This window comes from Oncorhynchus gorbuscha, linkage group LG21 (assembly GCF_021184085.1).
Source record: "Oncorhynchus gorbuscha isolate QuinsamMale2020 ecotype Even-year linkage group LG21, OgorEven_v1.0, whole genome shotgun sequence".
NCBI lineage: Eukaryota > Metazoa > Chordata > Actinopteri > Salmoniformes > Salmonidae > Oncorhynchus > Oncorhynchus gorbuscha.
Genome location: NC_060193.1, coordinates 613,715 through 628,598, shown reverse-complemented (window position 1 = coordinate 628,598; position 14,884 = coordinate 613,715). Strand labels below are relative to the sequence as shown.

The following is a 14,884-nucleotide window of genomic DNA, read 5'->3' as shown; positions in this document are numbered from 1 at the left end:
GAGCGTGAAGGATCACATTGCGTAAGTGGATACTGTACTCTTTTTCATCTACTGCATCCTTATTTAATACATGTATCACTAGCCACTTTAACTATGCCACTTTGTTTACATACTCATCTCATATGTATATACTGTACTCGATACCATCTACTGTATGCTGCTCTGTACCATCACTCATTCATATATCGTTATGTATATATTCTTTATCCCCTTACACTGTGTATAAGACAGTAGTTTTTGAATTGTTAGTTAGATTACTTGTTGGTTATTACTACATTGTCGGAACTAGAAGCACAAGCATTTCGCTACACTCGCATTAACATCTGCTAACCATGTGTATGTGACAAATAAAATTGGATTTGATTTGATTTGGAGAGGTGGGGGTTCTCAGAGTGAGTTTTTGCGCAACTGAGTAAAGCCACCATTGTTCCTCCTGCTGTTATTGAAAAAGCCACTCACTCGGTTGATATATTATCGAATATATATTTTAAAAACAACCTGAGGATTGATTATATAAAACCTTTGACATGTTTCTGTGGACATTATTTGGAATATACGTCTGCGTTGTCGTGGCCGCTCTTTCCTGTGGATTTCTGAACATAACGCGACAAACAAACGTCTGTATTTTGGGTATACAAATAATCTTTATGGAACAAAAGGAACATTTGTTGTGTAACTGGGAGTCTCGTGAGTGAAAACATCCGAATATCACCAAAGGTGACCTAGCTACTTAATGCTTAGTGCACATAATGTTTTGTCGAGCGATCAATCGATAAACGCTTGGCTGCTTTCGCTTTAAAGCATAATTTAAAAATCGGAGACGACAGGTGGATTAACAAAAGGCTAAGCTGGGTTTTCCTATATTGCACTTGTGATTTCATGAACATGAATATGAATTTTTTAAATATTTAATATTATTTGACTGCGGCACTATGCCATTTTTTACCTTTATTTAACTAGGCCCAGGAACAGTGGGTTAACTGACTGTTCAGGGGCAGAACGACAGATTTGTACCTTGTCAGCTCGGGGATTTGAACTTGCAACCTTACGGTTACTATTCCAACGCTCTAACCACTAGGCTACCCTGCTCTAACCACTAGGCTACCTGCTCTAACCACTAGGCTACCTGCTCTAACCACTAGGCTACCTGCTCTAACCACTAGGCTACCCTGCTCTAACCACTAGACTACCCTGCTCTAACCACTAGGCTACCCTGCTCTAACCACTAGGCTACCCTGCTCTAACCACTAGGCTACCTGCTCTAACCACTAGGCTACCCTGCTCTAACCACTAGGCTACCCTGCTCTAACCACTAGGCTACCTGCTCTAACCACTAGGCTACCTGATCTACCACCACAGAGGACACAGGGTGAGTTATCCCGCTACCACCACAGAGGACACAGGGTGAATTATCCCGCTACCACCACAGAGGACACAGGGTGAATTATCCCGCTACCACCACAGAGGACACAGGGTGAATTATCCCGCTACCACCACAGAGGACACAGGGTGAATTATCCCGCTACCACCACAGAGGACACAGGGTGAATTATCCCGCTACCACCACAGAGGACACAGGGTGAATTATCCCGCTACCACCACAGAGGACACAGGGTGAATTATCCCGCTACCACCACAGAGGACAGGGTGAATTATCCCGCTACCACCACAGAGGACACAGGGTGAATTATCCCACCACCATCACAGAGGACACAGGGTGAATTATCCCACCATAGAGGACACAGGGTGAATTATCCCACCACAGAGGACACAGGGTGAATTATCCCACCACAGAGGACACAGGGTGAATTATCCCGCTACCACCACAGAGGACACAGGGTGAATTATCCCGCTACCACCACAGAGGACACAGGGTGAATTATCCCACCACAGAGGAAACAGGGTGAATTATCCCACCACAGAGGACACAGGGTGAATTATCCCGCTACCACCACAGAGGACACAGGGTGAATTATCCCGCTACCACCACAGAGGACACTGGGTGAGATGACATGTGAATCATTGAGCCGATGCTCTTATCCAGAGTGACTTACAGGTAATGCAGGGCAGTTTAACAAACCATACAACTCTATGACTACTCCTAACAGCGTCCAGAGAGGAGTGTACGAAAAGACATTTACAGGAACTGGGCCGATACAAAGTTCGGTAAGAATAAAACTGAGGGAGATTTTACCGTAATTCTGGTAACAAACATTGCATCTGCAGTTTTTACAGTAAATGTTCATTTTTACTCTGTAAATTGTTCAAACTATTGATCGTGCATAGAGTTGGGAGGTTTGTTCAACTAAAATTAAAATGTTTGTTTGGCATTTTAAAAAAGTGACAACTGACTCAGCGTAATTCTTTTGCCGTGGAATTGCCTTCTTCCAACAATTACATTACAATTACATTACATTACATTACAATTACAATACAATTACAATACAATTACATTACATTGATGTTGTTGATCACTGGTTGCCCTTCTTCCAACAAGAGCCCTATTCGGACAGGGTTAGTTTTACTGGGGGAGGTAATCAGACGGGGTTAGTTTTACTGGGGGAGGTAATCAGACGGGGTTAGTTTTACTGGGGGAGGTCAGGTAATCAGACGGGGTTAGTTTTACTGGAGGAGGTCAGGTAACCAGACGGGGTTAGTTTTACTGGAGGAGGTCAGGTAACCAGACGGGGTTAGGTTAAGTAATCAGACAGGGTTAGGTCAGGTAATCAGACAGGGTTAGTTTTACTGCAGGAGGTCATGTAACCAGACGGGGTTAGTTTTACTGGGGGAGGTCAGGTAATCAGACAGGGTTAGGTCAGGTAAACAGACAGTGTTAGTTTTACTGGGGGAGGTCATGTAACCAGACGGGGTTAGTTTTACTGGGGAGGTAATCAGACAGGGTTAGTTCTACTGGGGGAGGTAATCAGACAGGGTTAGTTCTACTGGGGGAGGTCAGGTAATCAGACGGGGGTCCCACTTCCCCCTTACACTCAATAACTGGGGGTGTCACTTCCCCCTTACTCTCAATAACTGGTGGTGCCACTTCCCCCTTACTCTCAATAACTGGTGGTGCCACTTCCCCCTTACTCTCAATAACTGGGGGTGCCACTTCCCCTTACTCTCAATAACTGGGGGTGCCACTTCCCCTTACTCTCAATAACTGGGGGTGTCACTTCCCCCTTACTCTCAATAACTGGTGGTGCCACTTCCCCCTTACTCTCAATAACTGGGGGTGCCACTTCCCCTTACACTCAATAACTGGGGGTGCCACTTCCCCTTACTCTCAATAACTGGGGGTGCCACTTCCCCTTACTCTCAATAACTGGGGGTGCCACTTCCCCCTTACTCTCAATAACTGGTGGTGCCACTTCCCCCTTACTCTCAATAACTGGGGGTGCCACTTCCCCTTACACTCAATAACCGGTGGCGTCACTTCCCCCTTACTCTCAATAACTGGGGGTGCCACATTCCCCCTTACTCTCAATAACTGGGGGTGCCACATTCCCCCTTACTCTCAATAACTGGGGGTGCCACATTCCCCCTTACTCTCAATAACTGGGGGTGCCACTTCCCCCTTACTCTCAATAACTGGTGGTTCCACTTCCCCTTACTCTCAATAACTGGGGGTGCCACTTCCCCCTTACTCTCAATAACTGGGGGTGCCACTTCCCCCTTACTCTCAATAACTGGGGGTGCCACTTCCCCCTTACTCTCAATAACTGGGGGTGCCACTTCCCCTTACTCTCAATAACTGGGGGTGCCACTTCCCCCTTACTCTCAATAACTGGGGGTGCAACTTCCCCCTTACTCTCAATAACTGGGGGTGCCACTTCCCCTTACTCTCAATAACTGGGGGTGCCACTTCCCCTTACTCTCAATAACTGGGGGTGCCACTTCCCCCTTCCTCTCAATAACTGGGGGTGCCACGTTTAGCTGTAATGACTCCAACCAAACACTTCCAGTAGTTATTGATCAGTCTCACGTCACTGTGGAGGAAGTTAGGCCACTCTTGCATGCAGAACTGCTATAACTCAGCAACATGTGGGTTTTCCAACATGAACTGCTCGTTTCAAGTCCTGTCACAACATCTCAGTTGGGATTAGGTCTGGACTTTGACTCGGCCGTTCCAGAACATCAACTTTGTTGCATTTGAACCATTTTTATGTTGATTGTGTGTTCTGGATCATTGCCTTGCTGCATGACCCAGCAGCGCTGTCGTTCTTGGCCTTGCAGCATGACCCAGCAGCGCTGTCGTTCTTTGCCTTGATGCATGACCCAGCAGCGCTGTCGTTCTTTGCCTTGCTGCATGACCCAGCAGCGCTGTCGTTCTTTGCCTTGCTGCATGACCCAGCAGCGCTGTCGTTCTTTAACTTGCTGCATGAATCAGCAGCGCTGTCGTTCTTTGCCTTGCTGCATGACCCAGCAGCGCTGTCGTTCTTTGCCTTGCTGCATGACCCAGCAGCGCTGTCGTTCTTTGCCTTGCTGCATGACCCAGCAGCGCTGTCGTTCTTTGCCTTGCTGCATGACCCAGCAGCGCTGTCGTTCTTTGCCTTGCTGCATGACCCAGCAGCGCTGTCGTTCTTTGCCTTGCTGCATGACCCAGCAGCGCTGTCGTTCTTTGCCTTGCTGCATGACCCAGCAGCGCTGTCGTTCTTTGCCTTGATGCATGACCCAGCAGCGCTGTCGTTCTTTGCCTTGATGCATGACCCAGCAGCGCTGTCGTTCTTTGCCTTGATGCATGACCCAGCAGCGCTGTCGTTCTTTGCCTTGCTGCATGACCCAGCAGCGCTGTCGTTCTTTGCCTTGCTGCATGATCCAGCAGCGCTGTTGTTCTTTGCCTTGATGCATGACCCAGCAGCGCTGTCGTTCTTTGCCTTGCTGCATGACCCAGCAGCGCTGTCGTTCTTTTGCCTTGATGCATGACCCAGCAGCGCTGTCGTTCTTTGCCTTGCTGCATGACCCAGCAGCACTGTCGTTGTTTGCCTTGCTGCATGACCCAGCAGCGCTGTCGTTCTTTGCCTTGATGCATGACCCAGCAGCGCTGTCGTTCTTTGCCTTGCTGCATGACCCAGCAGCGCTGTCGTTCTTTGCCTTGATGCATGACCCAGCAGCGCTGTCGTTCTTTGCCTTGCTGCATGACCCAGCAGCGCCTTTGCCTTGCTGCAAAGAACGACAGACAATAAATTGGCAGATGCAAACAGATGATCATATTTAGTAGGGGGGCTCCCGAGTGACGCAGAAGTCTAAGGCACTGCATCTCAGTGCAAGAAGCGTCACTGCAGTCCCTGGTTCGAATCCTGACTGCATCATATTCGGCCGTGATTGGGAATCCCATAGGGCAGCGCATAATTGGCCCAGCGTCATCCAGGTTTGGCCTGGGGTTGGCAGTCATTGTCAATAAGAATGTGTTCTTAACCGACTTGCTTAGTTAAATAAAAAGGTTAAATAAAAATGTTAAACATAGTGGACAACAGTTCTTGAGATCATGAACAAAACAAAGTGGTTAGGCTACTTGTGAACCGGCATTTGAGTTGTGTGGTTCCAATATCAACAGTCCCTTATCTCTGGTATAAACTGGCATGAATCAACAGTCCCTTATCTCTGGTATAAACTGGCATGAATCAACAGTCCCTTATCTCTGGTATAAACTGGCATGAATCAACAGTCCCTTATCTCTGGTATAAACTGGCATGCAACAACAGTCCCTTATCTCTGGTATTAACTGGCATGAATCAACAGTCCCTTATCTCTGGTATAAACTGGCATGAATCAACAGTCCCTTATCTCTGGTATAAACTGGCATGAATCAACAGTCCCTTATCTCTGGTATAAACTGGCATGAATCAACAGTCCCTTATCTCTGGTATAAACTGACATGAATCAACAGTCCCTTATCTCTGGTATAAACTGGCATGAATCAACAATCCCTTATCTCTGGTATAAACTGGCATGAATCAACAGTCCCTTATCTCTGGTATAAACTGGCATGAATCAACAGTCCCTTATCTCTGGTATAAACTGGCATGAATCAACAGTCCCTTATCTCTGGTATAAACTGGCATGAATCAACAGTCCCTTATCTCTGGCATGCATCAACAGTCCCTTATCTCTGGTATAAACTGGCATGAATCAACAGTCCCTTATCTCTGGTATTAACTGGCATGAATCAACAGTCCCTTATCTCTGGTATAAACTGGCATGCATCAACAGTCCCTTATCTCTGGTATAAACTGGCATGCATCAACAGTCCCTTATCTCTGGTATAAACTGGCATGAATCAAGTCCCTTATCTCTGGTATAAACTGGCATGCATCAACAGTCCCTTATCTCTGGTATAAACTGGCATGCATCAACAGTCCCTTATCTCTGGTATAAACATGACATGTCCCTTATCTCTGGTATAAACTGACATGAATCAACAGTCCCTTATCTCTGGTATAAACTGGCATGCATCAACAGTCCCTTATCTCTGGTATAAACTGGCATGAATCAACAGTCCCTTATCTCTGGTATAAACTGGCATGCATCAACAGTCCCTTATCTCTGGTATAAACTGGCATGAATCAACAGTCTCTTATCTCTGGTATAAACTGGCATGAATCAACAGTCCCTTATCTCTGGTATAAACTGGCATGCATCAACAGTCCCAGTTATCTCTGGTATAAACTGGCATGAATAAACAGTCCCTTATCTCTGGCATGAATCAACAGTCCCTTATCTCTGGTTTAAACTGACATGCATCAACAGTCCCTTGTCTCTGGTATAAACTGACATGCATCAACAGTCCCTTATCTCTGGTATAAACTGGCATGAATCAACAGTCCCTTATCTCTGGTATAAACTGGCATGAATCAACAGTCCCTTATCTCTGGTATAAACTGGTATGCATCAACAGTCCCTTATCTCTGGTATAAACTGGCATGAATCAACAGTCCCTTATCTCTGGTATAAACTGACATGAATCAACAGTCCCTTATCTCTGGTATAAACTGGCATGCATCAACAGTCCCTTATCTCTGGTATAAACTGGCATGAATCAACAGTCCCTTATCTCTGGTATAAACTGGCATGAATCAACAGTCCCTTATCTCTGGTATAAACTGGCATGTATCAACAGTCCCTTATCTCTGGTATAAACTGGCATGCATCAACAGTCCCTTATCTCTGGTATAAACTGACATGAATCAACAGTCCCTTATCTCTGGTATAAACTGGCATGCATCAACAGTCCCTTATCTCTGGTATAAACTGGCATGAATCAACAGTCCCTTATCTCTGGTATAAACTGGCATGAATCAACAGTCCCTTATCTCTGGTATAAACTGGCATGCATCAACAGTCCCTTATCTCTGGCATGAATCAACAGTCCCTTATCTCTGGTATAAACTGGCATGCATCAACAGTCCCTTATCTCTGGTATAAACTGGCATGCATCAACAGTCCCTTATCTCTGGTATAAACTGGCATGCATCAACAGTCCCTTATCTCTGGCATGAATCAACAGTCCCTTATCTCTGGTATAAACTGGCATGCATCAACAGTCCTCTGGCATGAATCAGTCCCTTATCTCTGGTATAAACTGGCATGCATCAACAGTCCCTATATCTCTGGCATGAATCAAGTCCCTTATCTCTGGTATAAACTGGCAGTCAGTCCCTTATCTCTGGTATAAACTGGCATGAATCAACAGTCCATTATCTCTGGTATAAACTGGCATGCATCAACAGTCCCTTATCTCTGGTATAAACTGGCATGCATCAACAGTCCCTTATCTCTGGTATAAACTGACATGAATCAACAGTCCCTTATCTCTGGTATAAACTGGCATGCATCAACAGTCCCTTATCTCTGGTATAAACTGGCATGAATCAACAGTCCCTTATCTCTGGTATAAACTGGCATGCATCAACAGTCCCTTATCTCTGGTATAAACTGGCATGCATCAACAGTCCCTTATCTCTGGCATGAATCAATCAGTCCCTTATCTCTGGTATAAACTGGCATGAATCAACAGTCCCTTATCTCTGGTATAAACTGGCATGCATCAACAGTCCTCTGGTATCTCTGGCATGAATCAACAGTCCCTTATCTCTGGTATAAACTGGCATGAATCAACAGTCCCTTATATAAACTGGCATGTATCAACAATCTCTGGCATGCATCAACAGTCCCTTATCTCTGGTATAAACTGGCATGAATCAACAGTCCATGAATCAACAGTATCTCTGGTATAAACTGGCATGAATCAACAGTCCCTTATCTCTGGTATAAACTGGCATGCATCAACAGTCCCTTATCTCTGGTATAAACTGGCATGAATGGCATGAATCCCAACAGTCCCTTATCTCTGGTATAAACTGGCATGCATCAACAGTCCCTTATCTCTGGTATAAACTGGCATGAATCATCAACAGTCCCTTATCTCTGGTATAAATGGCATGAATCAACAGTCCCTTATCTCTTATCTCATGGTATAAACTGGCATGAATCAACAGTCCCTTATCTCTGGTATAAACTGGCATGCATCAACAGTCCCTTATCTCTGGCATGAATAAACAGTCCCTTATCTCTGGCATGAATCAACAGTCCCTTATCTCTGGTTTAAACTGACATGCATCAACAGTCCCTTGTCTCTGGTATAAACTGACATGCATCAACAGTCCCTTATCTCTGGCATGAATCAACAGTCCCTTATCTCTGGTATAAACTGGCATGAATCAACAGTCTCTTATCTCTGGTATAAACTGGCATGAATCAACAGTCCCTTATCTCTGGTATAAACTGGCATGAATCAACAGTCCCTTATCTCTGGTATAAACTGGTATGCATCAACAGTCCCTTATCTCTGGTATAAACTGGCATGAATCAACAGTCCCTTATCTCTGGTATAAACTGGCATGAATCAACAGTCCCTTATCTCTGGCATGCATCAACAGTCCCTTATCTCTGGTATAAACTGGCATGAATCAACAGTCCCTTATCTCTGGTATTAACTGGCATGAATCAACAGTCCCTTATCTCTGGTATAAACTGACATGAATCAACAGTCCCTTATCTCTGGTATAAACTGGCATGCATCAACAGTCCCTTATCTCTGGTATAAACTGGCATGAATCAACAGTCCCTTATCTCTGGTATAAACTGGCATGCATCAACAGTCCCTTATCTCTGGTATAAACTGGCATGAATCAACAGTCCCTTATCTCTGGTATAAACTGGCATGCATCAACAGTCCCTTATCTCTGGTATAAACTGGCATGCATCAACAGTCCCTTATCTCTGGTATAAACTGGCATGCATCAACAGTCCCTTATCTCTGGTATAAACTGGCATGCATCAACAGTCCCTTATCTCTGGCATGAATCAACAGTCCCTTATCTCTGGTATAAACTGGCATGCATCAACAGTCCCTTATCTCTGGTAGAAACTGGCATGCATCAACAGTCCCTTATCTCTGGCATGAATCAACAGTCCCTTATCTCTGGTATAAACTGGCATGAATCAACAGTCCCTTATCTCTGGTATAAACTGGCATGCATCAACAGTCCCTTATCTCTGGTATAAACTGGCATGCATCAACAGTCCCTTATCTCTGGTATAAACTGGCATGAATCAACAGTCCCTTATCTCTGGTATAAACTGGCATGCATCAACAGTCCCTTATCTCTGGTATAAACTGGCATGCATCAACAGTATCCTTATCTCTGGTATAAACTGACATGAATCAACAGTCCCTTATCTCTGGTATAAACTGGCATGCATCAACAGTCCCTTATCTCTGGTATAAACTGGCATGAATCAACAGTCCCTTATCTCTGGTATAAACTGGCATGCATCAACAGTCCCTTATCTCTGGTATAAACTGGCATGCATCAACAGTCCCTTATCTCTGGCATGAATCAACAGTCCCTTATCTCTGGTATAAACTGGCATGAATCAACAGTCCCTTATCTCTGGTATAAACTGACATGCATCAACAGTCCCTTATCTCTGGCATGAATCAACAGTCCCTTATCTCTGGTATAAACTGGTATAAACTGGTATGAATCAACAGTCCCTTATCTCTGGTATAAACTGGAATCAACAGTCCCTTATCTCTGGTATAAACTGGCATGAATCAACAGTCCCTTATCTCTGGTATAAACATGCATCAACAGTCCCTTATCTCATGAATCAACAGTCCCTTATCTCTGGCATGAATCAACAGTCCCTTATCTCTGGTGTTAACTGGCATGAATCAACAGTCCCTTATCTCTGGTATAAACTGACATGCATCAACAGTCCCTTATCTCTGGCATGAATCAACAGTCCCTTATCTCTGGTATAAACTGGCATCAATCAACAGTCCCTTATCTCTGGTATAAACTGGCATGAATCAACAGTCCCTTATCTCTGGTATAAACTGACATGCATCAACAGTCCCTTATCTCTGGCATGAATCAACAGTCCCTTATCTCTGGTATAAACTGGCATGCATCAACAGTCCCTTATCTCTGGTATAAACTGGCATGAATCAACAGTCCCTTATCTCTGGCATGAATCAACAGTCCCTTATCTCTGGTATAAACTGGCATGAATCAACAGTCCCTTATCTCTGGTATAAACTGGCATGAATCAACAGTCCCTTATCTCTGGTATAAACTGGCATGGCAATCAACAGTCCCTTATCTCTGGTATAAACTGGCATGCATCAACAGTCCCTTATCTCTGGTATAAACTGACATGCATCAACAGTCCCTTATCTCTGGCATGAATCAACAGTCCCTTATCTCTGGCATGCATCAACAGTCCCTTATCTCTGGTATAAACTGGCATGCATCAACAGTCCCTTATCTCATGAATCAACAGTCCCTTATCTCTGGTATAAACTCATGCATCAACAGTCCCTTATCTCTGGCATGAACTTATCTCTGGCATCAATCAACAGTCCCTTATCTCTGGTATAAACTGACATGCATCAACAGTCCCTTATCTCTGGCATGAATCAACAGTCCCTTATCTCTGGTATAAACCATGCATCAACAGTCCCTTATCTCTGGTGGCATGAATCAACAGTCCCTTATCTGGTATCTGGCATGAATCAACAGTCCCTTATCTCTGGACATGCATCAACAGTCCCTTATCTCTGGCATGAATCAACAGTCCCTTATCTGGTATAAACTGGCATGAATCAACAGTCCCTTATCTCTGGTATAAACATGACTTATCTCTGCATCAACAGTCCCTTATCTCTGGCATGAATCAACAGTCTTATCCTGGTATCTCATGAATCATTCAGTCCCTTATCTCTGGTATAAACTGAGTCTGAATATGCATCAACAGTCCCTTATCTCTGGTATAAACTGGCATGAATCAACAGTCCCTTATCTCTGGTATAAACTGGCATGAATCAACAGTCCCTTATCTCTGGTATAAACTGACATGCATCAACAGTCCCTTATCTCTGGCATGAATCAACAGTCCCTTATCTCTGGTATAAACTGACATGCATCAACAGTCCATTATCTCTGGCATGAATCAACAGTCCCTTATCTCTGGTATAAACTGACATGCATCAACAGTCCCTTATCTCTGGCATGAATCAACAGTCCCTTATCTCTGGTGTTAACTGGCATGAATCAACATTCTTCTCTGCAGATTATCTCAAGCTCTGCCAGGTTGGATGGGGAGCGACCCTGCACAGCTATTTTCCGGTCTCTCCAGAGATGTGCGATATGGTTCAAGTCAGGGCTCTGGCTGGGCCACTCATGTACATTCAGAGACTTGTCTCGAAGCCACTCCTGCAAAGTCAAAGGGTCTGAATACTTTCCCGAATGCACTGTATAACGCAAGTCTCAGGTAACACTGTCTGGCTTGGCAATACTCAGTGTAGAAAACAGACGGCCCACAACCTGGACCTACAGGCTGTGGTGAAAGAAAGAAAAGGAGGACTTTCTGCAGAGAGTATCAATTTGGATTCCATTTACTGTGAATATTGCAGATCATTTGTGTAGGCTATTAGCCATGAAAAGCAGGTAGTGGCTGAATTTATCCTCAAGCCCACTACTTTCCCCCCTCATTGTTACGCTACTTGATATGTAATACTTATTTTTAAAAGTTTACAAATAACTAAATGACAGTATATAGCTATAGATAGTACACTGCATAATGAATAGTCAGCTAGTTTACATTTTACATTTAAGTCATTTAGCAGACGCTCTTATCCAGAGCGACTTATTGTGGGTGGACTCACTGCATAATGAATAGTCAGCTAGTGTTGTGGGTGGACTCACTGCATAATGAATAGTCAGCTAGTGTTGTGGGTGGACTCACTGCATAATGAATAGTCAGCTAGTGTTGTGGGTGGACTCACTGCATAATGAATAGTCAGCTAGTGTTGTGGGTGGACTCACTGCATAATGAATAGTCAGCTAGTGTTGTGGGTGGACTCACTGCATAATGAATAGTCAGCTAGTGTTGTGGGTGGACTCACTGCATAATGAATAGTCAGTCAGCTAGTGTTGTGGGTGGACTCACTGCATAATGAATAGTCAGCTAGTGTTGTGGGTGGACTCACTGCATAATGAATAGTCAGCTAGTGTTGTGGGTGGACTCACTGCATAATGAATAGTCAGCTAGTGTTGTGGGTGGACTCACTGCATAATGAATAGTCAGCTAGTGTTGTGGGTGGACTCACTGCATAATGAATAGTCAGCTAGTGTTGTGGGTGGACTCACTGCATAATGAATAGTCAGCTCATATCATACAGGTCCAGATGAACTGTGTTATGCCAGTAGGCACTTCGGATACCATTACTTTTTTTTTTGCAGGTTAGGAGACTGAGGTTAAGGTTTGTGTATCGCCCTGTCGTGTCGTGTTTTCCTCAGATGCTGCGTGGGGGGGGACACTCTCCTAACCTGCTACAAAAATCCCATGTATGAAGTGCCGTGATCAGCTCTAGGTAGTGATTTAACGTTAGCTAGCCAACCACATCCCAAGAACGGAACTTCCACCCTGCTCTAGCTAGGGTTGTAGTGGTAACATCTAAACTTTGACTGACAAAAACACATAGCTTGCTTTAATGACCACTGACTAGTCAAACATCTAGAGTCCATTTCACTGGCAAATGAGCTACTTGGGTAATGTAGCACAACAATGTTTATATGAACAAGAAGGTGATAGATATCATGTCCCCAGAGCTGCAGTCCAAACACGTTATTTTTAACCCCTCGGCCAGCTCCTTTCCCTCGGGGGAATCCCCCGTCCAAAACGAATGCAGTTTCATCGCCACCTCAAATTCACGAACCTCGGCCCTCGATTTAGTTCGAGGGAGCGAGTGGACAACTTTGGTCACTTGCGGGGTTGATATGACCCACAATTAAAGTCAAACTGTAGTCACATGTCAAACTCTGGTGACAGCGAAGGGTCAAATGTAATAAACAAGGCTGCATTTTCGGCATGTCAGGGGGGGGAAAAAATATAAAAAGGTAGCTTTTTGTTTTTTTCTTGATTATGAATTATAAAATGAACTACAGCATCGTGCACCGTGAATGGTGAGCCCTCAGTCTGATTCCCAGGCAGACAGATTGTAGCCATCTTCAGCTTGTTTACAGTGAGCTCTCAGTTTGAATGGCCAGCTGATTGAATAGCCAACTAGTTAGCCGGTGCTGTCATAGCCTAGTAGCTATCGGTGTGTGTGTGTATATGTGTATGTATGTGTATGTGTGTGTGTGTGTGTAGCTGATAGCCAGCTAATGTTAGTTAACCAGGTCGAGTCTAACCGTGGTTTTCTGGACGTGTCCTCGCTGCGTTATGGTCTTGCTGTGTTTCTCGTTAGCCACTTTCATCCGTTGGACCGCCGACATGTCGACAACCGGTGTGTCAAAGTCACTCACAGCCACGAAATAACGATACACTAACTCAACCACCGGCGTATCACTTACAGATAAGGACTAATGAGAAAGGAGGGCAGTTTGTTGATTAGAAACTTTTTTTTTTAAAGCGATGAATAAGAGTAGCCGATAACTGCTAGCGTCCAGGCCGCGAAGGCTAACGGTTGTTAGCTTGCTGTTAGCCGGCTGGCTACCGGAAGTAGATGCTTCTACCCTCGTCACGTGTCGAGGGTGGAAGTAGATGATTCTACCCTCGTCACGTGTCGAGGGTCTAGTGTGACATGTTTTCTAAGGGGCAGATCTAGTGTCGGGTCTATTCTACCCCAAACTAGACTAAAACGATGCGGAGGGACAAACCAAAACCAGCTCTGGGATCCGTTTCACAAATTAAAGTTGAATTTAGCTGTTTTTATTAAGAAACCTTGTTGCCAGAAATACTGGCTAATTTGCCTGTATTTCAAGCAGTGTTGTTTTGTTGTTGTATCTCTTCAGTTCGAACGTATTTGACATGGACTTGTTTTAGCTGTGCATGTTCCTCCACATACCTTCGCTATCCCGGTTTCCCTGTAACTGAAAAACATCTTCCTAAACTCGTCCGCTTCGGGGTGGTCCACATGAATGTAGTCGAGGACCGGTCAACTCCGTTCTCTTATATCGAGGCGGAGTTGAGTTTTGATAAAACTGGTAGCTGGATTTACAACACTTAGACACCATCAGTCGATTCTTGTAAAAGTGTACATTTCCAACTGCGGTCCTAAAAATTCATAATTTTAATAAGAACCTATTAAATACAACATCTAATTCCATTTGTCACATGCGCCGAATATAACTCATGTAGAATTTTTCTTGAAATGTTTGCTAACGACCATTCCCAACAATACAGAGTTTAAAGTTAAATAAAACAGTTACTTCTTCTATGGTGGGGTTTATCTGGGGTTGGCATCCAACGTTATGGTGCATTACCGCCACCTACTTTACTGGCGTGCGGGCCAGAGACAGGGAGAAACTAAATC

At 44.5% G+C, this 14,884-nt stretch overlaps 1 protein-coding gene across 1 annotated transcript in view; it reads right to left on the bottom strand.

Annotated features, from left to right (window-relative positions):
* Window positions 1–14,075, bottom strand: part of LOC124008760 (stress-associated endoplasmic reticulum protein 1-like) — an 18,996-nt gene extending 4,921 nt beyond the window's left edge. Inside the window, exon 1 of the mRNA XM_046320292.1 lies at window positions 13,761–14,075. Within this exon, the coding sequence (XP_046176248.1) occupies window positions 13,761–13,844 (84 nt within the window). The 5' untranslated portion in view covers window positions 13,845–14,075. The remainder of the gene's footprint in view (window positions 1–13,760) is intronic.
* Between the last annotated feature and the right edge of the window lie 809 nt (window positions 14,076–14,884).